Source organism: Anomaloglossus baeobatrachus, chromosome 4, assembly GCF_048569485.1.
Source record: "Anomaloglossus baeobatrachus isolate aAnoBae1 chromosome 4, aAnoBae1.hap1, whole genome shotgun sequence".
NCBI classification, from domain to species: domain Eukaryota; kingdom Metazoa; phylum Chordata; class Amphibia; order Anura; family Aromobatidae; genus Anomaloglossus; species Anomaloglossus baeobatrachus.
The window spans coordinates 486,246,222-486,273,992 of record NC_134356.1 but is presented as its reverse complement, the minus strand read 5'-3'; the positions used below and the strand labels follow the sequence as shown (position 1 = coordinate 486,273,992).

The 27,771-nt window shown below is 41.1% G+C and overlaps 1 protein-coding gene across 1 annotated transcript in view; it reads left to right on the top strand.

Annotated features, from left to right (window-relative positions):
- The window catches only part of UNC13C (unc-13 homolog C), a 1,075,146-nt gene that overhangs the window by 338,654 nt on the left and 708,721 nt on the right, over positions 1-27,771 (top strand). Inside the window, exons 10-11 of the mRNA XM_075345771.1 lie at positions 10,654-10,881; positions 20,923-21,064. Coding sequence (XP_075201886.1) covers positions 10,654-10,881; positions 20,923-21,064 — 370 coding nt within the window. The remainder of the gene's footprint in view (positions 1-10,653; positions 10,882-20,922; positions 21,065-27,771) is intronic.

The window sequence follows — 27,771 nt, the reverse complement described above, 5'->3', positions numbered from 1 at the left end:
TTCAGGCACAAAGAACAATGACATTCACATGTTTGGATTAATTATCTCTTTTTCCAGCCTTTTCTGACTAATTAAGACCCTCCCCAAACTTGTGAACAGCACTCATACATGGTCAACATGGGAAAGACAAAGGAGCATTCCAAGGCCATCAGAGACAAGATCGTGGAGGGTCACAAGGCTGGCAAGGGGTACAAAACCCTTTCCAAGGAGTTGGGCCTACCTGTCTCCACTGTTGAGAGCATCATCCGGAAGTGCAAGGCTTATGGAACTACTGTTAGCCTTCCACGGCCTGGACAGCCTTTGAAAGTTTCCTCCCGTGCCGAAGCCAGGCTTGTCCGAAGAGTCAAGGCTAACCCAAGGACAACAAGGAAGGAGCTCCGGGAAGATCTCATGGCAGTGGGGACATTGGTTTCAGTCAATACCATAAGTAACGTACTCCACCGCAATGGTCTTCGTTCCAGACGAGCCCGTAAGGTACCTTTACTTTCAAAGCGTCATGTCAAGGCTCGTCTACAGCACACAGCCAAGAAAACCAAGGCCTGGTTCAAGAGGGAAAAAAATCAAGGTGTTGCAGTGGCCTAGTCAGTCTCCTGACCTTAACCCAATTGAAAACTTGTGGAAGGAGCTCAAGATTAAAGTCCACATGAGACACTCAAAGAACCTAGATAACTTGGAGAAGATCTGCATGGAGGAGTGGGCCAAGATAACTCCAGAGACCTGTGCCGGCCTGATCAGGTCTTATAAAAGACGATTATTAGCTGTAATTGCAAACAAGGGTTATTCCACAAAATATTAAACCTAGGGGTTGAATAATAATTGACCCACACTTTTATGTTGAAAATTTATTAAAATTTAACTGAGCAACATAACTTGTTGGTTTGTAAGATTTATGCATCTGTTAATAAATCCTGCTCTTGTTTGAAGTTTGCAGGCTCTAACTTATTTGCATCTTATCAAACATGCTAAATCTGCAGGGGGTTGAATACTACTTGTAGGCACTGTAGTCCTGGTATGTGTAGAGCTGGATCCACATGCTGAGAAGTGGGCTGCTCCTTATCCACAATTGCCTCTTTTGCAATATAGTAGCGGTTATATACAGGTTACAGGTATGTGTGCTCCTTTATAGTTCTGCTTTTAACTTTATCTAGGAGGCCGCATGGCACATGAAATACATACCGTATTTTTCGGACTATAAGATGCACCGGACCATAAGACGCACCCTGGTTTAGAGGAGGAAAATAGGAAAATAAAATTTTAAGCAAAAAATGTGGTCATGACACACTGTTATGGGTCGAGGATTTGCTGCTGACACTGTATGGGGGTAATTTAAAAAAAACAAAAAAAACAAAAAAAAATAGCAGCTGGGGGCTGGTATTCTCAGGCTGGGGACATACAATGGACACGAAGTTCCACAGTTCATTTCTGCGGCTGACTTTGAATGCCATTATCCAGCTATCGGGGTACTAATATGGCATGTACATCAAGTCTCATTGTGATAGTGCCATAAATCAGTTTGTGCTCTGAAAACTAATAGCTGGTTATCTCTATATTGGGACAGCTCTAAGTTATGTATTTACAAGCTCCGTTACTTAATATACATCATTGTAAAGATTACATCCTTCCATATATACAGTGCCTTGTCAAAGTATTTGGCCCCTTAAATTTTTCAACCTTTTCCCACATTTCAGGCTTCAAACATAAAAATAAAACTTTTAGTGTTATGGTGAAGAATCAACAACAAGTGGGACACAATTGTGAGGTTGAACGAAATTTATTGCTTATTTTAAACTTTTTTAAAATATAAATAACTGAAAAGTGGGGCGTGCAATATTATTCGTCCCCTTTAAGTTAATACTTTGTAGCGCCACCTTTTGCTGCGATTCCAGCTGCAAGTCGCTTGGGGTATGTGTCTATCAGTTTTCCACATCGAGAGACTGTAATTCTTGCCCATTCTTCCTTTGTAAACAGCTCGAGCTGAGTGAGGTTAGATGGAGAGCGTTTGTGAACAGCAGTTTTCAGCTCTTTCCACAGATTCTCGATTGGATTCAGGTCTGGACTTTGACTTGGCCATTCTAACACCTGGATACGTTTATTTGTGAACCATTTCATTGTAGATTTTGCTTTATGTTTTGGATCATTGTCTTGTTGGAAGACAAATTTCCGTCCCAGTCTCAGGTCTTTTGCAGACTCCAACACTTTTTCTTCAAGAATGGTCCTGTATTTGGCTCCATCCATCTTTCCATCAATTTTAACCATCTTCCCTGTCCCTGCTGAAGAAAAGCAGGCCCAAACCATGATGCTGCCACCACTATGTTTGACAGTGGGGATGCTGTGTTCAGGGTGATGAGCTGTGTTGCTTTTATGCCAAGCATATCATTGGCATTGTGCCCAAATAGTTGATTTTGGTTTCATCTGACCAGAGCACCTTTTTCCACATGTTTGGTGTGTCTTCCAGGTGGCTTGTGGCAAACTTTAAACAACACTTTTTATGGATATCTTTGAGAAATGGCTTTCTTCCTGTCACTCTTCCATAAAGGCCAGATTTGTGCAGTGTATGACTGATTGTTGTCCTATGGACAGACTCTCCCACCTCAGCTGTAGATCTCTGCAGTTCATCCAGAGTGATCATGGGCCTCTTGGCTGCATCTCTGATCAGTCTTCTCCTTGTTTGAGATGAAATTTTGGATGGACAGCTGGGTCTTGGTAGACTTGCAGTGGTATGATAGTCCTTCCATTTCAATATGATCACTTGCACAGTGCTCCTTGGGATGTTTAAAGTTTTGGAAATCTTTTTGTAACCAAATCTGGCTTTAAACTTCTCCACAACAGTATCATGGACCTGCCTGTTGTCTTCCTTGGTCTTCATGATGCTATCTGCACTTTAAACAGAACACTGAGACTATCACAGAGCAGGTGCATTTATACGGAGACTTGATTACACACAGATGGCTTATATTTATCATCATCAGTCATTTAGGATAACATTGGATCATTCAGAAATCCTCAATGAACTTCTGGAGTGAGTTTGCTGCACAGAGAGTAAAGGGGATGAATAATATTGCACGCCCCAATTTTCAATTATTTATTTTTTTAGAAAAGTTTAAAATTAGCAATAAATTTCATTCAACTTCACAATTGTGTCCCACTTGTTGTTGATTCTTCACCATAACATTAACATTTTTATCTTTATGTTTGAAGCCTGAAATGTGGGAAAAGGTTGAAAAATTCAAGGGGGCCGAATACTTTCGCAAGGCACTGTAAATCTGAACTTTTTTTTATAATGGTCAAACTATGTCCTCCTACAGTTTCTTTTCATCTACAATAGCTAATGAAATACTGAAAATAATATAATTTTGGTATAATTGCATATAGAAGTTCATTAAAATCTTGTGAAAGCTGTGATGAAATCTATGCTGTTGCATTTGAAAGATGACATTAATAGCTTTGACTAACTTTCTTTCTTTTTTATTTTTTTACTGAACTTTGGGCAATACGATGTTTTTATGGAATGCAATTAATGATAATAATGATCATATGTAGTGGAAAATATATTTCTCCCAATAGGAACGAGGTTAATTTACATACAAATTAAAAATGAAATAAACTTTGGAGGAGTAGAAACTAATACAGAAAAGCAATATAACTGCAGTACAACATAATAAACAAAATGAATGATGTTGAATAACATGTGAAAAGGTTACATTGCATTAAGGAAACAATGCCAAGTACAATTTTAAGAATGCATGATGAAGTGGGAAATTCAGTCTAGCAGGTGTGAAATCATAAGCTATTTTTCATCATAGCAGGACTACGTGATTGATTATGTAGTGATGCATTAAAGGGTGCTTTACACGCTGCAACATTGCTAGCGATGTCACGAGCGTTAGCACCCGCCCCCGTCATTGGTGCGATATGTGGTGATCGCTACCGTAGCGAACATTATCGCTACGGCAGCGTCACACGCACATACCTGTTCTGCGACGTCGCTGGGACCACCGAACAATCCATCTTTCAAGGGGGAGGTGTGTTCGGCATCACAGCGATGTCACAAAACGGCCGTCCAATAGCAGAGGAAGGGCGGAGATGAGCAGCCGGAACATGCCGCCCACCTCCTTCCTTCCCCATTGCTGGTGGACATAGGTAAGGAGAGGATCGTCGTTCTTGCAGTGTCACACATAGTGATGTGTGCTGCTGCAGGAATGACAAACAACTTCGCTACGTACGAGACAACGCTTTTTGGTAAATGAACGACCTCTCATATAACAACGATTTTTGTATTTTTTTGCGATTGTTTGCAGTGAAATCCTATGGATTGCGCTGCTCAAAAAAAGTTACATGCTGCGTTCCTCCCAAAATAACGACGCTTTGTCGTCCAGCGGATGCAGCGCTGACACTTGCGTTACAGTGCGTCGTCTATACAAGTCTATGGAGAATAGCGCAGTGCGTTAACGGACTGCGCTATTCTCCATAGTGATGGACTGCACTGAACGCAAGTGTGAAAGTACCCTTAGCCAATAATGTCAAAACCACTGGCAACAAAAGTGAGTACACCCCTTAGTGAACATGGCCAAATCATGCCCAATTAGTCGCATTCCTTTCCCGGGTGTCATGTGACTCATTAGTGTTACAAAGTCTCAAGTGTGAATGGGGATCAGATGTGTTCAATTTGGTGTTATTGCTCGTATACTTTCTCAAACTGGTAACTGAAAGTTCAAAAGGGCACCACATGGCAAAGCTTTCTTTGAGGATTTGAAAAAAAAAACAATTATTACTGTATATAAAGATGACTTATGATATAAAAAGATTGCCAGCACCTTGAAACTGAGATGCACTGTGGTGGCCAAGACCATACAGAGGTTTCACACAACAGGTTCCATTCAAAATATGGTCCACCAAAGAAGTTGAGTGCAGGTGCTCAGCATCATATCCAGAAGTTGTCTTTTCAAAATAGACGTAGAGAGCTGCCAGAATTGTTGCAGAGTTTAAAGGCATGGAGAGTTAAGGCTGCTTTACACACAGCGACATCGCTAGCGATGTCACTGCCGATCGCACCAGCCCCCGTTTGTGCGTCACGGGCAAATCGCTGCTCGTGGCGCACAATATGATTAGTCCCCGTCACACATACTTACCTGCCGAGCAACGTCGCTGTGGCCGGGCGAACTGGCTCTTTTCTCAGGGGGGCGTTTCATGCGGCGTCACAGTGACATCACACGGCAGGCGGTCAATAGAAGCGGAGGGGCGGAGAACAGCCGAAGGAAAGACACGCCCACCTCGTTGCCAGAGGATGCAGGTACGATGTTGTTCGTCGTTCCTGGGGTGTCACACGTAGTGATGTGTGCTGCCTCAGGAACGACGAACAACCTGCGTCCACAACGAGCAACGATATTATGAAAATGAACTCCGTGTCAACGATCAACGATTAGGTGAGTATTTTTGATCATTAACACTCGCTCGTATGTGTTACACACAACGACGTCGCTAACAATGATGTGCGTCACGAATTCATTGACCCCAACGACATATCGTTAGCGATGGCGTTGCCTGTAAATGGGCCTTTAGCCTGTCATTGCTCAAAACATATGCCACATACTGCAATAAATTGGTCGGCAATCGGCATCGCTATCATCTCTTCTAAAGATGATTCACAAGAAAGCCTGCAAACAGTTTGCTGAAGACAAGAAGACTAAGGACAGGGATTACTGGAACCATGTTCTATGATCTGATGAGACCACGATAAACTAATTTGGTTCAGATGGTATCATGTGTGTGTGATAGTAGTGGTTTGGCGCTACAGGAACACTGCCAGCTGTGGGGAGCTACAGTTTATTGAAGGAACCATAAATGCAAGACGACTGCAGCATTGGTAAAGAAACTGAAGATAAAGGTGCTGGACTGGCCAAGCATGTTTCCAGACCTAAACCCTATTGAGCATCTGTGGCGCATCTTCAAATAGGCGATTGAGGACTGCAAGATCTCTTAACATTTGCCAGATCAATGATGTCATCATGGAGGAGTGTAAGAGAAGTTGGAAAATAATGGTGGGCACACAAAATATTTACACTTTGGGCTCAATGTTGCCATTTTCACTTACGGGTGTAACCACTTTTGTTGCCAGCGGTTTAGACATTGACTACCCCCTAAATTTACACTGTTATACAAGCTGTACAGTGACAACTTTACATTGTATCAAAGTGTCATATCTTCAGTGTTGTCCCATGAAAAGATATAATAAAGTATTTTCAAAATTGTGAGAGGTGTACTCACTTTCTGTGATATCTGTATATATAGTTACAAGTGAAAAGGTTTTGGTACCGTGTTAGCCAGTTGAAAAATTATTGAATGTTCTCAGTGAGAACCGTCGCATTGGCCGCTCGGCTCGGCCCAGCCCCACCCTGCACGCATTGGCCGCTTTTCTCGACCCGGCCCCGACCCCTCCACGCATTGGCCGCTCGGCCCGGCCCCGCCCCCCCACGCCACGCCCCCCCACACTTTGCCCGCTCGGCCACGCCCCCGCACACATTGGGCACCTATACACCTCCCCCCCAGGATTACTCCACCTATTAGACACCTCCCCCCAGGACTACTCCACCTATTAGACACCTCCCCTCCAGGACTACTCCACCTATTAGACACCTCCCCCAGGACTATTCCACCTATTAGACTCTTCTCCCCCCAGGACTACTCCTCCTATTAGACTCCTCCCCCAGGACTACTCCTCCTATTAGACTCCTCTCCCCCCAGGACTACTCCTCCTATTATCCTCCTCTCCCCCCCAGGATTACTCCTTCTATTATACTCCTCTCCCCCCAGGACTACTCCTCCTATTATACTCCTCTCTCCCCAGGACAACTCCTCCTATTATCCTCCTCTCCCCTCCAGGACTACTCCTCCTATTATCCTCCTCTCCCCACAGGACTACTCCTCCTATTATACTCCTCTCCCCCAGGAATACTCCCCCTATTATACTCCTCTCCCCCCAGGACTACTCCTCCTATTATACTCCTCTCCCCCCAGGACTACTCCTCCAACACACACACACTGCACAAAACATACACGACATGTTTATTTCCTTTGTGTGTATTGGAACAACACAAACAAACTGAGAAAAAAAAGGCCAATTGGATAATGTAAAACAAAACTCCAAATTAAGGAGGGTCAAACTTGTTGACACACTCAACTTAATATTTGATTGCATACCCTTTAAAATAAATAACTGCAATCACTTCCAATAACCATGAACAAGCTTTTTACACCTGGAATTTTGGACCACTCGTCTTTTGCAAACTACTCCAGGTCTCTCATATTTGAAAGCTGCCTTCTCCCAACAGCAATTTTAATATCTCACTATAGGTGTTCACTGGAATTTAGATCCGGACTCATTGATGGCCACGTCAGAACTCTACAGCATTTTGCTTCCACCCATTTCTATGGTGCTTCTTGAAGTATGCTTAGGGTCACTGTCCTGCTGGAAGACCCATGACCCAGGACACAAACCCACCTTTCTGACACTGGGCACTACATTGCAACCCAAAATCCTTTGGTAATCTTCAAATTTCATATGCCTAGCACACAGTTAAGGCACCCACTGCCAGAGGGAGTAAAATATCCCAAAAGCATATTTAAACCTCCACCATATTTGACTGTAAGTACTGTGTTCTTTTCTTTGTAGGCCTCATTTTGATTTCGGTAAACAGTAGAATGATGTGCTTTATCAACAAACTTCAACTTTGTCTCATCTGTCCACAAGATGCTTTCCTAGAACATTTTTAGTTTACTCACATATCTTTTGGCAAACTGCAGGCTAGATTTTTATGTCTATGTGTCAGCAGTGGGGTCCTCCTGGGTCTCCTGCCGTTGTGTTTGATTTTATTCAAATGTCGATGGATAGTTCACGCTGACACTGATGCACCCTGAGCATTGAATGGAGCTGTTTAGGAACATTCCAGACAATCGTTCATCAATTTTTCTTTGCCATCCACATCTAGGGATATTAGCTACTGTGCCATTGGTTTTAAACTTTTTGATTATGTTGCACACTGTGGCCAAAGGAACATCAAGATCTCTGGAGATGGACTTGTTGGAGACTGTTAATATTTTTCAACAATTTTGGTTCTCAAGTCCTCAGAGAGATCTTCTCTCCACTTCATATTCTCCATTCTTGGTGTGGCACACACAGACACACAATGCAAAGATTGAGTTAATTTCTCCCCTTTTTATATGGTTTTAGGTATGTTTTTTTGTCATATCTGTGACTGGGAAATACACTAGCGATGTGCATAGTTTATTCCTAGATTGTAAGCTTTATCCCTTTGAATGGTGGCTCCATATAAATAAAATTATTATTATTATTATTATTATTATTATTATTATTATTATTATTATTATTAACAATGAAAAAACCCACATAGAAACATTAAAAATTACCAATTACCCATATGTCTGCACTGACACCTTATGCAAAATGACAGCCTGTATAATAATGCAATAGCTTCAGACAATAAATATATCCAACATGTACACGTAACAATACATACCAGAATAATGTCTGACAAACTGCCCGCAAAAAGCAACAACCTGATATGATAACCCACAATCTAGTTGAACAGTATGAAGAGGAAATAACACCATCCACAATGAACAGAAGAAAAAAAAATTACATTGTTAGTATTGCCAAGAAGATCAGGTAAGCCCTAACACATGCTATATAAAGCAGACATGAAAAAAATCAGAAGACTGAAAATGCTGGAGGCAGAGAAATGGAACATTGATGCCAGGAGGGATGGACGACATGCTTTCCGCTGTTCGTGACAGCTTTGTCAGGGGAGGTAAAGAAACTGTGTACACAAGAGGATTAGTACATAAATAATTAAAACAACCAAGTTTACGTTGGATAAAAAAGAAGATAAATGTCACAAAATAAACATGCAAATGACAAAAATAGGGTAATGAAGTGATTAAGACCAATGTTACAATAAAACACAATATTATGCTACTAATCAAGGGCATATATGCCGATCATGGATATGTTATCTCAAACATGGAATAAGATGTACCATATGACAATTGAATTATTTCAGGACAAAATATATGACAGAAAGACAGCATAATATAGAAAATAAAGATGAATATATAGCGTTTAAACCAAATAAATATACATAATCAGGTAACAAATGTGATAAAGAACCACCCCAATGCTCAATATACAAACCAGCATATTGTGATGAATCCACACGTGTGTAAAAATACAAATATTGATATTCAGTGACCCAAGCTTCTCTTTTTTTTGTAAACTTCCAATACATACAAAAGAAATAGACATGTGTATAACAAAACATGTGTAATTGCAATAACGCTCTGGGAGAAATACTTCATTTTTTGGATAAATTTTAAGGGTGCCAAGACTTTTTTTCTCTATGAGTGTTTATACATGTGAATGAAACCGTACAATTGTGGCCCAAAGGTTTTAAGACTGACACATTTTTGGATGAAGTTTGTGTTGGAGAGTTTAAATACCATTCTTTATTCATGGCAGTATTCTAAGGCCAAATTGTGAGCGAGCCGCCTCTCTTAGATGAGAAGTGCCCATACATGAATGGACTGAGGATTAGAGATGAGTGAACCCGAGGCTCGGTATTCGTTGTTCGTACCAAACACATACTTTACACAAAAATCAGAGTTTGAATTCAGAGTTCGGGTACTTTACGTATGAACACCACTCGTGTGAGCATCGCTGTGCTTCAGCATGCTCGGGTCAGCCCAGAGTGAGCCGCTTGCAGTGTTTGAACTGCTCACACTGGGGGTAACAACAGCATGATCATATGTAGTGTGCACCCCCCAAAAAAAATGGGAAAAACCCACCCATTTATCCTCCAGAAGTGTTCTGTTTATGACTTCCACAGGTCCGCTCATCTCTACTCAGGATACTTTAGTGTTGACTTTATACAGGACTACTGGTGAGTGAACCCAAACTGTATAGTTCAGGGTTCTTACCAAACAAGGACTTTACAAAAAAAATCACTGTCCAAGTTCAGAGTTTAGGTGCTGTACATATACTAACCACTTGATTGAGCAGCGAGGTGATTGAATACACTTTGCTGTTCAGCCCAGTTGGAGCCACTTGCAGTCTCTGAATGGCTCTCACTGGGGGTAAAAACAATGTTTTCGGATGTAGTGTGTACAAAAATAAAACCCTACCATTCCTTCCCCAGAAATGCTTTGTCTATGACTGGCTGTATGTGGGCAAAGAGCCAAACTGCCCAATCAGTTGGCTCTGGGATCAAGTTCAAATCAAGACCTGGTCTTAAACAGAACTTTATCTAAAGTCCAGCTGAACCCAGGGAACCTGAACTTCAACAGGTTTGCTCATCTCTACACAGGACTTACAGTAGTGCTCACATTGAATTGTTACAGTAACTTGTATACTGTATATTGGATTGGTATAATGAACTGTTTCTTCAGCAAAGTTATGTTTGCTTTTGCAGCTCAACACCATTCACTTCAATTGTGCTGAGCAGCAGTACCAAACACCTATGTACCTATGGGCAGATGTTTTTCCTGAACTGTACGGCTTAGAAAAGACAGTTTGTTCTTGCCACAACCTGAATTTTGTTTCCCAATGTCTGTTTTTTTGATTATTTTTTGATTGTTTCTTAGGAGCGGCAGAAAAAAGTTCCAAACATGGAGCAGAAGACAAAACGCAGCACATTATTATGGCAATGAAGGAAAGAATGAAAATCCGAGAAAGAAACAGACCAGAAGTTTTTGAGGTTATCCAGGAGCTTTTCCAAATATCAAAAGAAGACTTTGTACACCATACAAAATCAGCGAAGCAAAATGTTCTAGATGGAACTTCCAAGTGGTCTGCCAAAATCAACATTACAGGTAAAGATCAGTGTCTAATGTAATCTATGTTGGCGCACATGCAGTAACCGATCAACATTCATCCTTATCAGAGGTGGGCAATTCATTTTCTCATGGGCCACATGAGAGACTGGACTGTTGTGGAGGGCCAAACCACATGCTGAAATTAATTGAGCAGAATTAAGTATGCTGACTTACTGATACTGCTACCACGTTACAATAGTGTTTATTGTAACATGCATCCTCACCACTAACACCTAATCAACACTATATAATGTACTGCTGTTTATAGCGTTTCTATAGAGTTGATAGAAAACAATAAATAATTCTGCTCTTGTTGTTCAGATGTTGTATATTGTTCAACAACTCCTCCTGCACATTATGATGTCCACACAATATGACGTCCCCACAACTTCCCACACAGTATAATGTCCCCACAGCTCCCCACACCGTATCCTAAAGCCCTCCCACACACAGTATGATATCACCACTATCTCCCAACATAGCATGATGTGCTCACAGCTTCCTAACATAGTATGATGGCTCTACAGCTTCCTAACATAGTATGATGGCTCTACAGCTTCCTAACATAGTATGATGGCTCTACAGCTTCCTAACATAGTATGATGGCTCTACAGCTTCCTAACATAGTATGATGGCTTTACAGCTTCCTAACATAGTATGATGGCTCTACAGCTTCCTAACATAGTATGATGGCTCTACAGCTTCCTAACATAGTATGATGGCTGTACAGCTTCCTAACATAGTATGATGGCTCTACAGCTTCCTAACATAGTATGATGGCTCTACAGCTTCCTAATATAGTATGATGGCTCTACAGCTTCCTAACATAGTATGATGGCTCTACAGCTTCCTAACATAGTATGATGGCTGTACAGCTTCCTAACATAGTATGATGGCTGTACAGCTTCCTAACATAGTACGATGGCTGTATAGCTTCCTAACATAGTATGATGGCTGTACAGCTTCCTAACATAGTATGATGGCTCTACAGCTTCCTAACATAGTATGATGGCTCTACAGCTTCCTAATATAGTATGATGGCTCTACAGCTTCCTAACATAGTATGATGGCTCTACAGCTTCCTAACATAGTATGATGGCTGTACAGCTTCGTAACATAGTATGATGGCTCTACAGCTTCCTAACATAGTATGATGGCTCTACAGCTTCCTAACATAGTATGATGGCTCTACAGCTTCCTAACATAGTATGATGGCTGTACAGCTTCCTAACATAGTACGATGGCTGTATAGCTTCCTAACATAGTATGATGGCTCTACAGCTTCCTAACATAGTATGATGGCTCTACAGCTTCCTAACATAGTATGATGGCTCTACAGCTTCCTAACATAGTATGATGGCTCTACAGCTTCCTAACATAGTATGATGACTGTACAGCTTCCTAACATAGTATGATGGCTCTACAGCTTCCTAACATAGTATGATGGCTCTACAGCTTCCTAACATAGTATGATGGCTCTACAGCTTCCTAACATAGTATGATGGCTGTACAGCTTCCTAACATAGTATGATGGCTCTACAGCTTCCTAACATAGTATGATGGCTCTACAGCTTCCTAACATAGTATGATGGCTCTACAGCTTCCTAACATAGTATGATGTGCTCACAGCTTCCTAACATAGTATGATGGCTCTACAGCTTCCTAACATAGTATGATGGCTCTACAGCTTCCTAACATAGTATGATGTGCTCACAGCTTCCTAACATAGTATGATGGCTCTACAGCTTCCTAACATAGTATGATGTGCTCACAGCTTCCTAACATATTATGATGGCTGTACAGCTTCCTAACATAGTATGATGGCTGTACAGCTTCCTAACATAGTATGATGGCTCTACAGCTTCCTAACATAGTATGATGGTTCTACAGCTTCCTAACATAGTATAATGGCTTTACAGCTTCCTAACATAGTATGATGGCTGTACAGCTTCCTAACATAGTATGATGGCTCTACAGCTTCCTAACATAGTATGATGTGCTCACAGCTTCCTAACATAGTATGATGGCTGTACAACTTCCTAACATAGTATGATGTGCTCACAGCTTCCTAACATAGTATGTTGGCTCTACAGCTTCCTAACATAGTATGATGGCTCTACAGCTTCCTAACATAGTATGATGACTCTACAGCTTCCTAACATAGTATGATGGCTCTACAGCTTCCTAACATAGTATGATGGCTCTACAGCTTCCTAACATAGTATGATGGCTGTACAGCTTCCTAACATAGTATGATGTGCTCACAGCTTCCTAACATAGTATGATGACTCTACAGCTTCCTAACATAGTATGATGGCTCTACAGCTTCCTAACATAGTATGATGACTCTACAGCTTCCTAACATAGTATGATGGCTCTACAGCTTCCTAACATAGTATGATGACTCTACAGCTTCCTAACATAGTATGATGGCTCTACAGCTTCCTAACATAGTATGATGGCTCTACAGCTTCCTAACATAGTATGATGGCTCTACAGCTTCCTAACATAGTATGATGGCTCTACAGCTTCCTAACATAGTATGATGACTCTACAGCTTCCTAACATAGTATGATGGCTCTACAGCTTCCTAACATAGTATGATGGCTCTACAGCTTCCTAACATAGTATGATGTGCTCACAGCTTCCTAACATAGTATGATGTGCTTACAGCTTCCTAACATAGTATGATGGCTTTACAGCTTCTCAGCATAGTAAAATGGTTCAAATGCACAGTATGATGGACCCACAGGTACTCACACAGTATGATGGATGTTACAATACCTGCACACATTTGTATGTTCTTCACAGCCCTATAAACATAGTATAGTGGTTTTCACATACCCCTTATAAACAGTGCTATCCTCCATAGACCCCTACACACAATCCACCACATAGTGTTTTGGCTATCGCAGCCCATTTACACAGTATGATGGTCCTCACAGCCATTATATACAGTGTGATCCTCTGCACAGCTTCCCTCTATACAGTATGATCCCCTTCACAGCCCTCCCTATATACAGTATAAGCTTTTACACAGCCCCCAATATACAGTAATTTCCCCACACAATCCCTATATATAGTATGAATCCACACCCAGCCCCACTATATACAATATGAGCTACACACTAACCCGCCTATATATATGAGCCCACACATATTTACACATAAAAAAATCCAAATACCCACTGTGCTTCCATTCCCCTGAACTCTGCTTCAGTGTTTGATATGGGCACTAATGCTCTTCACAGAAGACACAATGTAGTGCTGTTATGGTAGCTGTGGTCTCACTCGCACATGCTGAATGATGAAGCAAGGAATTACCATTATACTGCCTGGTATTTGCATTTTGCCCTGCCAAAATTCCCAAATTTCTGAGACCCATGCATCCCTTAAACTGTAACAAGGTGTTGCTTTGTGATACATTAACAAACCTACATCAAAAGCAAATAAATGAGACTGAGGATAAGTTGGTTTATGTGCAATGTGTAAGAATATGTTCACACTGTGGCCAGTTAACAGACAAAACCTAATATACAGTAAAAACAAAATGAGCATATACCCTGCAGTAAGTAAATAAATGGTAATGGCCCATATAAACAACCTAGGGTACGTATCTAACACTAAAAAAAAATGTAAATGCCATCCCACTGCAACAAGTCTGTCATACCATCTACTATTAAAACTATATCACAGATTGGGGCAGAGCAAGACCGAGGCCCGACTGTTCAGACGCTTGCCCATGGGAAGTTACATAGATTAAAGGGGGAGCCATGCCGCTGTCTGTACAGAGTGCAGGAAACTATAGCAAAAGAGAAACAATGAGCCGGATCATAAGATGGGAACCGTGCAATGCGTAACAGCATGTACACACAGTGGCCATGTCACAGATAAAACATGAGATAAAACAAAACAAACCTCTACTGTGCAGTAAGTAAATAGTAATTATGCAAGGTGTACCCAGTCTGCATGGTTCTATGCTCTAGTGTCTGAATGTCACCTTGTGTCAGGCGACCCCAATATATGAGGGGCAGAGCAGGCGCAGAACATATGTGAGCCTTTTTTATCCAGGCATTTCATCTATATAGCTTCCCAAGGAAAGGTGTCTAAACAGTCGGGCCTTGGTGCTGTTTTGTTTGTTGTACATTGGCTGAAAAGCACTGGAAAAACAATTTTTTACTAAATATACAATTGTTGTGCCTAAACAGTAACATATATCGCAGTTTGCTGTTAGGCTGCTTTCACACTACATTTTTTTAACATGCGTCATGAACATTTTTTTAACGCAAAAACAGATCCAGTGCAAATGCGTTTTCATTTCAATGCATTTGCAATGGACTTGCGTTAACATGTGTTCACCTGCGTTTGCGTGCGTTATAGTAAGGATCCAGCGACTTGCAGTTTTTTTACTTTTTTCAAAAACGCTACTTGTAACGTTTTTGAGCTGCGTCCAAATACTGTTTTTCACTGGATCCTGACTATACTGCATGTGAACGCTGGCATGCTGATAGACAGGATCCTGCTTGCTCTACTGAGCATGCCCAGAAACCAGCCTGGCGTTATCAGTCTCTCTCTCCCCCTCCCTCTCTCCCCCTCCCTCTCTCTCTCCCCCACCTGAGAGCGGTGGACGCACGTAACCAAGGTAAATATCGGGTAACCAAGCAAAGAGCTTCGCTTAGTTACCCGATGTTTACCTTGGTTACGTGTGCAAGGAGCAGGCAGCCCGGCTCCTAGCAGCTACGGACGCTCTTAACCAAGGTAAATATCGGGTATCCAAGCAAAGCACTTCGCTTAGTTACCCGATGTTTACCTTGGTTACCAGTGTCTGCAGCTGTCAGATGCCGGCTCCCAGTCTATCACGTTCAGTTCCCCTCACTCCCGATCACATGACTTCAATGCCCGCCCACAAACTTCAAGTGACAGGATCCTGCAAAATAACACATGCGTCTGCATGCGTTTTTCTTTGTAAAAACAGGATCCACTTTTACAGCAAAAAAACGTTCATGACGCATGTTAAAAACACGTAGTGTGAAAGCAGCCTTAGAAGTATACATTAGATTATCATCGCAATGAACAGTCACGAGAAAAGCTAAGTACACCCTCTTACGTATCAGAGCAAAGTAAACAAAAAATATCAGGTCCTTACAAAGTCTTTCAATTCAGTTTATTCAGCCTCAGATGAAGCACACCGCATGACAAATTACACCGTGATATTGTTTATTTACCAAATACTAGGCCAAAATGCAGAAACAGTGTGTGAGAAAGTAAGCACATCCATGAATCGATGGCGATACAACCACCTCTAATACCAGTACATTGGAGTAATTGTGTTGTATAAGACTTTAACAGACATTGACAGCGTCCTGGAGAAATTTGGGCCTGCAATTCTGAATATATCTGATATTTTCAGCTTGCCACAACTTTTAGTCTGTAAACACACATGCAATTTTTGATGTGTTATTTTTTTTGAGATTTAAAGAGTTATTCCCATCCCCAAGATCCTATCCTAATATCCCAATATGTAGTAAGTGTAATAATAATATTAGCAAATACCTCCAATTAGAAATGTAGTATAGTTCTCCTTATTAGCTATGTCTCTTACCTTATGTGCAGGGCATTGCAGCTTAGGTATCCATGGTTACGACCACGAGCAACTTACTGTCAATATATGAGTGGACATAACCATGGTTATCTAAACTGCAATGCCCTGCACATGAGGTAAGAGACATGACTGTATCAGGAGAACGATAATTTATTTTTTAGTGGAGGTATTTGCTAATATTATTTTTACTACTACATATTGGGATTAGGTCTTCTAGATGGGAATAACCCTTTAAGTCCTTTCTTTATTTCCCCCCACTCCTTTTTAATCCACTTTTCAGTGTAGATCAAGAAATTAAATAAAACATACAGTTAGGTCCAGAAATATTTGGACAGTGACACAAGTTTTGTTATTTTAGCTGTTTACAAAAACATGTTCAGAAATACAATTATATATATAATATGGGCTGAAAGTGCACACTCCCAGCTGCAATATGAGAGTTTTCACATCCAAATCGGAGAAAGGGTTTAGGAATCATAGCTCTGTAATGCATAGCCACCTCTTTTTCAAGGGACCAAAAGTAATTGGACAAGGGACTCTAAGGGCTGCAATTAACTCTGAAGGCGTCTCCCTCGTTAACCTGTAATCAATGAAGTAGTTAAAAGGTCTGGGGTTGATTACAGGTGTGTGGTTTTGCATTTGGAAGTTGTTGCTGTGACCAGAAAACATGCGGTCTAAGGAACTCTCAATTGAGGTGAAGCAGAACATCCTGAGGCTGAAAAAAAATCCATCAGAGAGATAGCAGACATGCTTGGAGTAGCAAAATCAACAGTCGGGTACATTCTGAGAAAAAAGGAATTGACTGGTGAGCTTGGGAACTCAAAAAGGCCTGGGCGTCCACGGATGGCAACAGTGGTGGATGATCGCCGCATACTTTCTTTGGTGAAGAAGAACCCGTTCACAACATCAACTGAAGTCCAGAACACTTTCAGCGAAGTAGGTGTATCTGTCTCTAAGTCAACAGTAAAGAGAAGACTCCATGAAAGTAAATACAAAGGGTTCACATCTAGATGCAAACCATTCATCAATTCCAAAAATAGACAGGCCAGAGTTAAATTTGCTGAAAAACATCTCATGAAGCCAGCTCAGTTCTGGAAAAGTATTCTATGGACAGATGAGACAAAGATCAACCTGTACCAGAATGATGGGAAGAAAAAAGTTTGGAGAAGAAAGGGAACGGCACATGATCCAAGGCACACCACATCCTCTGTAAAACATGGTGGAGGCAACGTGATGGCATGGGCATGCATGGCTTTCAATGGCACTGAGTCACTTGTGTTTATTGATGACATAACAGCAGACAAGAGTAGCCGGATGAATTCTGAAGTGTACCGGGATATACTTTCAGCCCAGATTCAGCCAAATGCCGCAAAGTTGATCGGACGGCGCTTCATAGTACAGATGGACAATGACCCCAAGCATACAGCCAAAGCTACCCAGGAGTTCATGAGTGCAAAAAAGTGGAACATTCTGCAATGGCCAAGTCAATCACCAGATCTTAACCCAATTGAGCATGCATTTCCCTTGCTCAAATCCAGACTTAAGACGGAAAGACCCACAAACAAGCAAGACCTGAAGGCTGCGGCTGTAAAGGCCTGGCAAAGCATTAAGAAGGAGGAAATCCAGCGTTTGGTGATGTCCATGGGTTCCAGACTTAAGGCAGTGATTGCCTCCAAAGGATTCGCAACAAAATATTGAAAATAAAAATATTTTGTTTGGGTTTGGTTTATTTGTCCAATTACTTTTGACCTCCTAAAATGTGGAGTGTTTGTAAAGAAATGTGTACAATTCCTACAATTTCTATCAGATATTTTTGTTCAAACCTTCAAATTAAACGTTACAATCTGCACTTGAATTCTGTTGTAGAGGTTTCATTTCAAATCCAATGTGGTGGCATGCAGAGCCCAACCCGCGAAAATTGTGTCACTGTCCAAATATTTCTGGACCTAACTGTACAATGTGGATTTCTTTCATCCTAGAAATAAGAAGTAGCATTAAACCACAGATTTTACCAAAGTCGCCTGTATAATATCTACTGTATGAGAATCAAAAGACTCTTTTGACTGACTTTCTTCTTTATTTCACCTTCCTACTGAGAATGGGAATGAGAACTACTCTAGGAATGGGAGGGGGGGGTATTTTAATGTAAATTTTCTTTAGCTCCAGAAATCTTGTTTTTTGCATAACAAAGTACATACAGGGCTAAGTGGTATTTTTTTCTATTTCATAGAGTGTGTCTTCTTATTCAATAGGTGCTTGCTACACTGAAATTCCAATCTTTCACCTGGATTAGGCATAGATGGATTAGAGTCAGGAGAGCGATAACGCTGGGTGCATCAAGAACATAGCTGGTTTCATAGATAACAGAATAGACATGGCTTAGGATCCTTCTATTTATGTGATTCTATCTCAAGAGACATAACAATTGAATACATTCTAAGATTTTTTTTTGTCTGCCTTAAGAAACATTTGTTAGCATTAATCTCTAAAAACTAGAAGAATGCCGTTCCTTACAGCTTTTCTACTTCCTGTCACTAACCATCCTCATAAAGGTGTGAGATTTCTTACAAGACCGCCTGATACACGGCAACAAGCCATGCAGCCTTATCAGTTGGAGGTGATGAGGGCTTTTTTTCAGCCTCTGGATATAAGAAGTTCAGTTCAATCACAACAAGTAGAGATCCTAAAAACAATCTCAGTATTTCAACAAACCAATTAATTCACTTTATTTACTTTTTCATAAGAGTTGGGACAAACTGTTGATTCACACTTCAAGTTTAAAGGGATTTTCCCCAAATCAAAGCTTGTCTTCTACAAGATTGGTGATAAGTGTTTAGTTGTTAGGACACCAGAGATCATGAGTGGACCCATGGAAGTTCGGGTTTTGCGGTTTCAGCCGGACTTTAGATAAAATTCAATCCTGGACCCGAATTTCATTGAAAGTCACTGATTGATTAGTTACTGTCTCCGCCCACTTACTGTCAGCTATAAACAGAGCACCTCCGGTCGAGGGATGGTAGGATTTTTCTTTTTTTTTTTTGTACACACTACATCTGATAACTCTGGTTTTACCCCAAGTGCAAGGCATTTAAACACTGCAAGTTCGGGCCCTCTCATCTATATTCATGAGAATGGAGGTTCCACACCAGAAATCTTTATGGAGTACTGATTATCCATGTTTGCTACCAATCCACTCAAAATCTGAGGGAAATTACCCAGTACAGTTCTTGCCTATCTTTGTCAGTCATGTAGTTAATCATGGTGCCACCTTTTATCTTGATTGATCATTGTCCTAGTGTTGGGTGTCCTATTGGCAAAACCCCTATAAATCAGATGCTATGGATTGGCCATTGGTGAGCAATCCATTCCTCAGTTTTCAAACAAGGTTCTCCATGTTATGCCAAATTCACATTGAACTGATTTGGTGACAATTTTGCCTATGTTAAATACTGACCAAAATATGTGCATAATCCAGGTTGATTCACAAAAGCTATTTTGAGTGTTTGACAACTTGTTTTATAGCATTTTTTTGCATGTGGTTTAGGTGGCTTTTTACATGTTACAAGTACAATTGTTTATACAGATTATTTTTGAATTGATATTAAAAAGGAGAAAAGTATCTGAAAACTTACATAATACTGCTATACACTGGTTTTAAGTATCTTTACTTTATCAATAATTGAATTGGGCAATAGGAGAAGCTATTAAAGGAGTTTTCCCAAGAACAAAGTTAATTTTAAAGTTATTTTTAAGCAATAGCTCTTGGAATAATATTAATTCCTGTAATATGATGTGTTTTATAAAAAAATGTTCCTCTGCTGAGCTGAGATAATCTTCTATATGTGTCCCTGCTATGTGCTGTGTAATGGCCGTGTCTGACCGTATAGAGACATAGTCTGATCATACCACATCTCCTGGTCCAGAGAGCATGCAAAAGAGAGTATACATACATTATAGCATGGAATAAAAAATGTATTTTTTTGTGAGGTAAAGCATTTTCCTGCCTGTGTTTTTTAAAAATGTTTCACCTTAAAGAAAGAATCAGCAGTGATCTGGTGATGTAATGTCTGTATACGTTTTTTTCCTTCCTCACCAGCCCAGTAGATGTGGTATAATCAGACCATGTGCTGGTACGGTCAGACACGGCCATTACACAGTACATAGCAGAGACACATATATAAGATTATCTCAGCACAGGAACATATTTTGGAAACACATCCAATTGTGGGAATTATTATTATAACAAGATCTATTGATTAAAATGAACTTTGTTCATGAGAAAGCCTCTTTAATCTAGTCCGACATATTGCTTCCTCACTTTGCCTTTATCCCACTTTTCCAGATACTTTATATATGTTCCACATCATTACAGATGACACATATTATGTTTGTATGAGATAATCTGAATTCTAATGAATATTTTCTGTATTTTTCAGTTCTCTGTGCTCAGGGGTTGCAAGCAAAAGATAAAACAGGGTCAAGTGACCCATATGTGACAGTCCAGGTTGGAAAAACTAAGAGAAGAACCAAAACAATTTTTGGAAATCTTAATCCAGTATGGGATGAGAAATTTCACTTGTAAGTATAGAAACTGCTGTTGAAATTGTCAGTGCATTGTAGTCGTTGGTGTGAATAAGCGACAGCGAGAATCTATTACCATGTTAATTCCTTGCTGTATCATTGGGTGCTGAATTATACGACATGGTAAATCACCAGCGGCATGGATCTTCCTCCAATCAATGTTGTTTTACTGTACTACACTTGCAGAGAATAGTTAATTGAGAAATACCTGTCATGTACAATGATTTACTAGTTGAAAGGTCATGCTTTACCTTCTCTTATTGCAGATGGTGACACCAAGCAGTCAATGATATACAGTATATTCAATCACATTTACAAAGGTAGAAGAAAGGAAAGGAATTAACCCTATGCCTTATACTATGGCTTAATCAGAGTTTTCAATAAAAGTTTTCCATGGTGAATTAATATGAAGTGTACATTATTAATATCCCTTCCTTTTCCTTACAGTTTGTATCAGGTGCAACAAATTACTAGAAATATATATATTTCTGCACTCTAATTGTAAAATATTAGTCACCAATTTTTTAATCTTTTAACAGTAATATTACATGCTCCCTAGCACTGCTCAACCTGACCCTTGGCTTCACCTGTGACTTAAAGTGAATCTAGCAGGTGCAATATGCGCCCAGAGCCACGAGCAGTTCTGGGTGCATATTCCTAATCCCTGCCTATCTCTGTATCTAGTAGCATACCGTAGGTAAATAGATCTTTAGAAAAGATATTTCTAAAGATCCTTTATGATATGCTAATGAGGCCAGTGACTAGTTGCAAGGGCGTTAGTTCCCCCGACTAGACCGCCCTCTTAGCATATTAGCACGCCCACGGGTGCCCATCGCCCAGTGTCATCAGCAGTGACGCACATATCTGTGTCCATTGTCACCGCATCAGAGTCTGGACAGTGCGCATGATCAGAATAGCCGGCACTTCTGGTCACGCGCACTATGAAGCCGGGTGCATGTGTCCCGGCTGCAGAGAGGTCTAGTGCGCATGAATGGAAGTGTCCAAACTTCTGATCATACGCACTGCCCAGCATCGGAGACGGTGACAGTGGACACAGGTACGCGCATCACCGCCTGATGACGCTGGGAGATGGGCATTGAGTAGCATGTTAGCACTCCCCTGTGGGCGTGATAACATATTAAGAGGGCGGAATGAGAGCAGGAACTAACACCCTTGAGACTAGTTGCTGGCCTTATTAGCATATCAGAGAGGATCTTTAGAAATACTTTTTCTATAGATCTGTTTATGTATGCTACTAGATACATTGACGGTTAGGCAGGGATTATGAATATGCACCCAGAACTGCTCGTGGTTCTGGGTGCATTTTGCACCTGACAGGTTCCCTTTAAATCGACCCTCCTCATCACTTACTAGTGGACACCATGTAGTACAATCTAAGGACGCAGCTAAGGTGAAGCCAAGGGTTTTTTCTTCAATTTTACACTCCAGGTGCTACTTCATAGCACTAATTCATGAAAAGAAAGGAAAGGCCTTTGGTGCAGTTTAGCATAAAGATACAGTAGTCACTAAAGTCACTAGTTTATCCCATGGTGTCGTGTGCATGTGCAGCAGAGGGAGGTGATCTTGCCTTGGCTTCATTTGCAGTTTGCCATAAAATAGTAGTATTTGTTTTGCTGTATGTTATGTTCAATGAGATAATATCTCTTACCTCTAAAGCATTTTTTTAACTGTTTAGATTGCATATTGATGCAGATCAATGCAGTTGATATTTATGATAAATAAATATTCATAATTGTATTTATATAGTGGCAAAATATTCCACAGCACTTACACATCAGTGACCAGCATGGCTGTCACCCCTATACCTAGACCAGCAGCCTTTTTGAGTGTGCTTTTTAGGGTACATGTGCTGAATGCCACTACAGGTAGGTGTGTAGACAGGACCTACTTAGTGATGCGAATCTTCTCTATAAGCAATTCCGGAGATACCTGCCATAATGAACTGCCACTCCAATATTCGCAGGGAACCTGAGGCAACATTAAATAGGGATATCTACAGAATGCTTTACTGTAGGACACTGCAGCATTTACAGAAAATTTACTGTATTTTTTTGGCTATAAGAAGAACTTTTTTCTTTATAATTTGGGAGGAAAGTGGGGTGTGTGTGTGTGTGTTATAGTCTGGATGTACCTGGCTCACTGGCAGAGGTGGAGTAGGTCATAGGGGGCAGAAGCAGGGTCACTGATGCAATAAGCCGGTGGCTGAGGTGAATACATGTATCTGTTATTCAAGAAAATAAATATTCATTCCTCCCCACACTCATAATATCGCCCACCTCTCTTCACTGAAGCCAGGGTCGTGAAATGGGCAGGATTATGAGTGTAAGGAGCTGTGAATATTTATTTTCTTTAATGGCCGACATATGTGTTTGCCCCAGCTTCCTGCAGCAGCTGGATTATTAAATGTCTCTGCTATTAAAGATAATGAATAATTACTGCTCCCCACGCTCATAGTGAATATCTGTTTTGGACTATAAATCACTGGGGGCACGTGGAAGGGATGTTGCTCTGCCTGTTGCTTACACATCAAAGTCAGTTGCCGACATCAGAAGAGGACGCTGCATAATGGAAGAGCAGAGAAAAAGTGAGGAAAATTGTTTATTTTTATATGTATGGCATAACGAGAGGCATATATACCAGGATGGACCTGTGGCGCCCCTGAGGCTTCAGTCACCACAGGGTATTGCATCTCACTTATGGTGCAGTACTCATCCTGGGTAAGGAAGAGGTTAACCGCTGGTGTTTATCACATTACATGACACACACAGTTTAGGTGCTTTCCCAGCTTAGAAGCCAGCCACTGGGACTTTTCCGGTTGCTGGGACAACCGCCTAGGGGGAAGGGTAGCACTGGAGAAGTAAGGTAACACACAGACATTCAGGTCAGAACAGTTGAAAACTCATGACAGTCTGGGACACGGAGGAACACGGTTACTGAGGGGAGTCCTTAAGAGCTCCCTCAGGACCAGCTGAAGGGAGTGCTTCAGTGCACCTTCAGGGAAAGAGGAAAAGATCCACAGACAGCAGGACAGCAACACCGGTGGAACATAGGGAGACGCAGGAGTAACACGATCACTGAGGGGATATGGAGCCAGCTCCCCCAGGACCGACGCAAACGGGGTGCAGAGCCCTAGGTTAGAGGGAACTTTATGGCCTTTTAACAAATCTGCCGGGTGAGGAGATTCCAGGTTTCCTTCATCCACCTCAAGCACCCGGAGAACACCAGCAAAGAGAGTCAGGAGTTGAGACCATGATCCAGCCCATCACGGACTTGAGCTGCCTGCTATACGGGACGGGAACTTAACACAGATCAGGAGTCCCTGTAGAGCTTTATGTGAGAGGTATTCACCATACAGTGCAAGGAGGAAAGGTCTCACAGTTCACAACACCAGTGGTGGCGTCTTAACTATCCGGGATCGGCTGGAGCCCATCATGGTGGAAACTGGCACTCCAAGGGTGACGACATAAAAGTGAGTAAAGAACTTGAATCGCAGACCCTGTGTCATCCCTATCATTGAAGGTGCAGTCGTCCCTGCGCTCCGGCGCTATAGGCAACCACCACCATCATCCTCCCTGGGGCCAATCTCTACCTTTGGTAAGCTGAAACAGCTGAGCTGTGTTACCATCCGCCCCAGGAGAGAACGACAACCCCCTGCGGTGGCTCTCATGGCCGCATACCACAGGTGGCATCACAAGATGACTACTCCCAACATCCCCATCTCCCCTTCATCCTTTTGCAGACACCTCGGGGCCACGAAGCCGGGCCAGGCCGCTGTGACATCCCTAAGATCTCCATTACCGGCCCAGTGATGATTAAACCCCGGCCCCGTGGAGTGCCTTAGACCCATGATGGGGGACATATATATCAGGATGAGCCACATATTTACTAAGATGGGCCACATATATACCAGTGTGGGGGGACAAATAAACCTGGATATGGGACATATATATGAGGATGTAGGACATATACACCAGGATGGGAACATTAGTACAAAATTGGCAGACATATACACCAGGATGGAGGACATATACACCAGGATAGGGACATTAGTACAAAATTGGGGGACCTATATACCAGGATGGAAGACATATATACCAGGACAGGGACATTAGTATAAAATTGGGGGACATATATACCAGGATGAAGGACATATACACCAGGATGGAGACATTAGTACAGAATTGGGAGATATTACCCCCATAACAGCATCAGCAGAAGATCCCCCCCATAACAGTGTATCATGACCCCATTCTTTGCTTTACATTTTTTTATGTTTTCCCCCCTCTAAAACCTAGGTGCATCTTATGGTCTGATGAATCCTATAGTCCAACGGTAGTTTAAAAATAGGCCAGGAAAAAATACTAGACATGGCTCTTCGATGGCTTCTCCCCTGCCAGCCAAAATACTGGCAGGAAGAAACCAGTAGGGAACAGCCCATATGTCTAGTCTGACTTGCCCAGATAACTAGTCTTCCATGTTCCTGGCTCAGTTTTAAATGATCTATAGCATATAGCCTGGGAGCGTGTTTTTTTCTCATGCTTCCCGTTGATCAGGCAGCGTGTATCTTCTGAATTTCCATGTCTATTAGCTTATTACATATTTTTTATGGTTCCTGGCAAGCCCTTCTTATAATCTCTCATCTAAGCAATAAAAGAGCATCAGAAGCCAAAAGAATGTTAAAAAATATGTTCATATTAATGTGTTGGCCGTAAAACCATTTGCCTTTTACCCGAAGCATGTTTTCTTTGGAATGGACATTTGTGGCTATTATAGGTATGATTTATTGTAATTTTTGTTATTATAAAAAGATATTGTGAATGCAAATGAGCACTAAGGACTAAATGAAGATTGTTCTCAGACATGTTATGTACATTGACAAGTTGGTATCAGCTTTGGTGTCCTGTGTTCATACCTATGAGAAATGTATTATTAATATTTAAATTGATAGAACTAAATTATCTACAGTAAGTTCCCGTGCTACCTTAAAGTATAAACTCAAAAAGGAAGGTAGTATAAGTAGATAAGTGTCAGTACTGCAGGTCAATTTGTTGGCACTATATAAATACGTCCATTATTTATTAATTATCATCAGCTCTGAATATGTGCATTGATTGTACTGTATACAATATATTGTAGGCAGTTAGAAATTTTCCACGCTAAAGGTAAGTGATATTCATATCTAATTGAATATGCATTGATGCATGACTGACTCGTGTCTTTATGCTAAACTGCAGTGAACAGATGGAGCCAAGGTCAGAACACCTCCCTTCTCTGTGCATGGATTATATGGTATTGGAGGTTGCTGGTGCTGACATGGCTAGCCTGTTGGTTATTAGTTGAGCCAGGAGTGGGCCCACACAGTTTGTTTAAAAAAGGGACTCCACCCCTTTGTCTTCTTGCTACCAATCACACAGGATAACTGTCATACTAGCCATTTTATATTTACAGCACTGTAATATGTTGCAGATTTCTGATATAATAAATCCGCTGTGTGTTAATGTATAGAACCGTATAGAATATGTTACATCTAATCAGCATAAACCTCATAAGATTTACTAATTTACCTGTTTTTGGTAATTATTCACTTCCTATGAGTATACTAGAAATACTTAATCTGGGTTTTTTTGTATTTGTTTTTTAAAATTATTTAAATAAATAATTTTAAAAAATTGTGTGGGCTTCGCCATTTTTTTAATAACCAGCCAAGGTAAAACAGACAGCTGGGGGCTGTTATTATCAGGATAACAAGGGCCATGGTTATTTGGACCCTCCCAGCCTAAAAATATCAGCCCGCAGCTGCCCTATAAGTAGCACATTCATTAGATGTGACAATTCTGGCACTTTACCCGACTCTTCCCAGTTGCCCTGGTGCGGTGGCAATCGAGATAGTACTTTGGAGTTGATGTCAGCTATGAATTGACAGCTGTTAGTAATGGATAGGTGTCTATCAGACACCCCCCCCATTACTAACTCAGCAAGTATAGAGTTTCCAAAGACACAGACACAGGGGGAAAAAGCTTACTTCAATAAACACTAAACCGCCCGCCTTCACTCACCAATTTATTACTTCAAAATAAGTCCTCAAAGTTCCAACGTAATCCAATCTTGAATAAATACTCCCCCGCAGTCCCTTGTTCGCCAGTTTATTAATTCAAAATAAATATTTGAAGTTCTGATGTAATCCAAAGTGTAATGTCCCACAATGCTCATTGATTCCTATGGATCATCGTTCTGAGAATATTCTCAGAACGAGACTCCATAGATCATTGTTGGTCAGCAGCAGCCCACAATTTCTCATAAGATTCTGGTCCTGCCGCTGACTGCCAGTGACACATGGAGCATCATTCAGAGAACATTTTCAGAATGAGGTTCCAGAGGTCACTCCTGGTTGGTGGTATGTACAGAATCTTTCACGCTTGTGAGACATTCTAGGCTGCCACTGACTGGCAGTGACCTATAAAGCAACATTCTGAGAAACTTCTCAGAACGATATTCCAAAACAATTGAAGGACACTGTAGGACTCTTTAAATTATGTCAGAAGTTACGGGATTTATTCTGAAATAATACATTGGTTAAAGATGGAGTGTGGGGGGTGGGGGATTCTTTTTTTCTGATAGACGCCTATCCATTACATTAAATCCTCTGGGTTTAATATTAGCTGACAGTTCACAGCTGACATCAA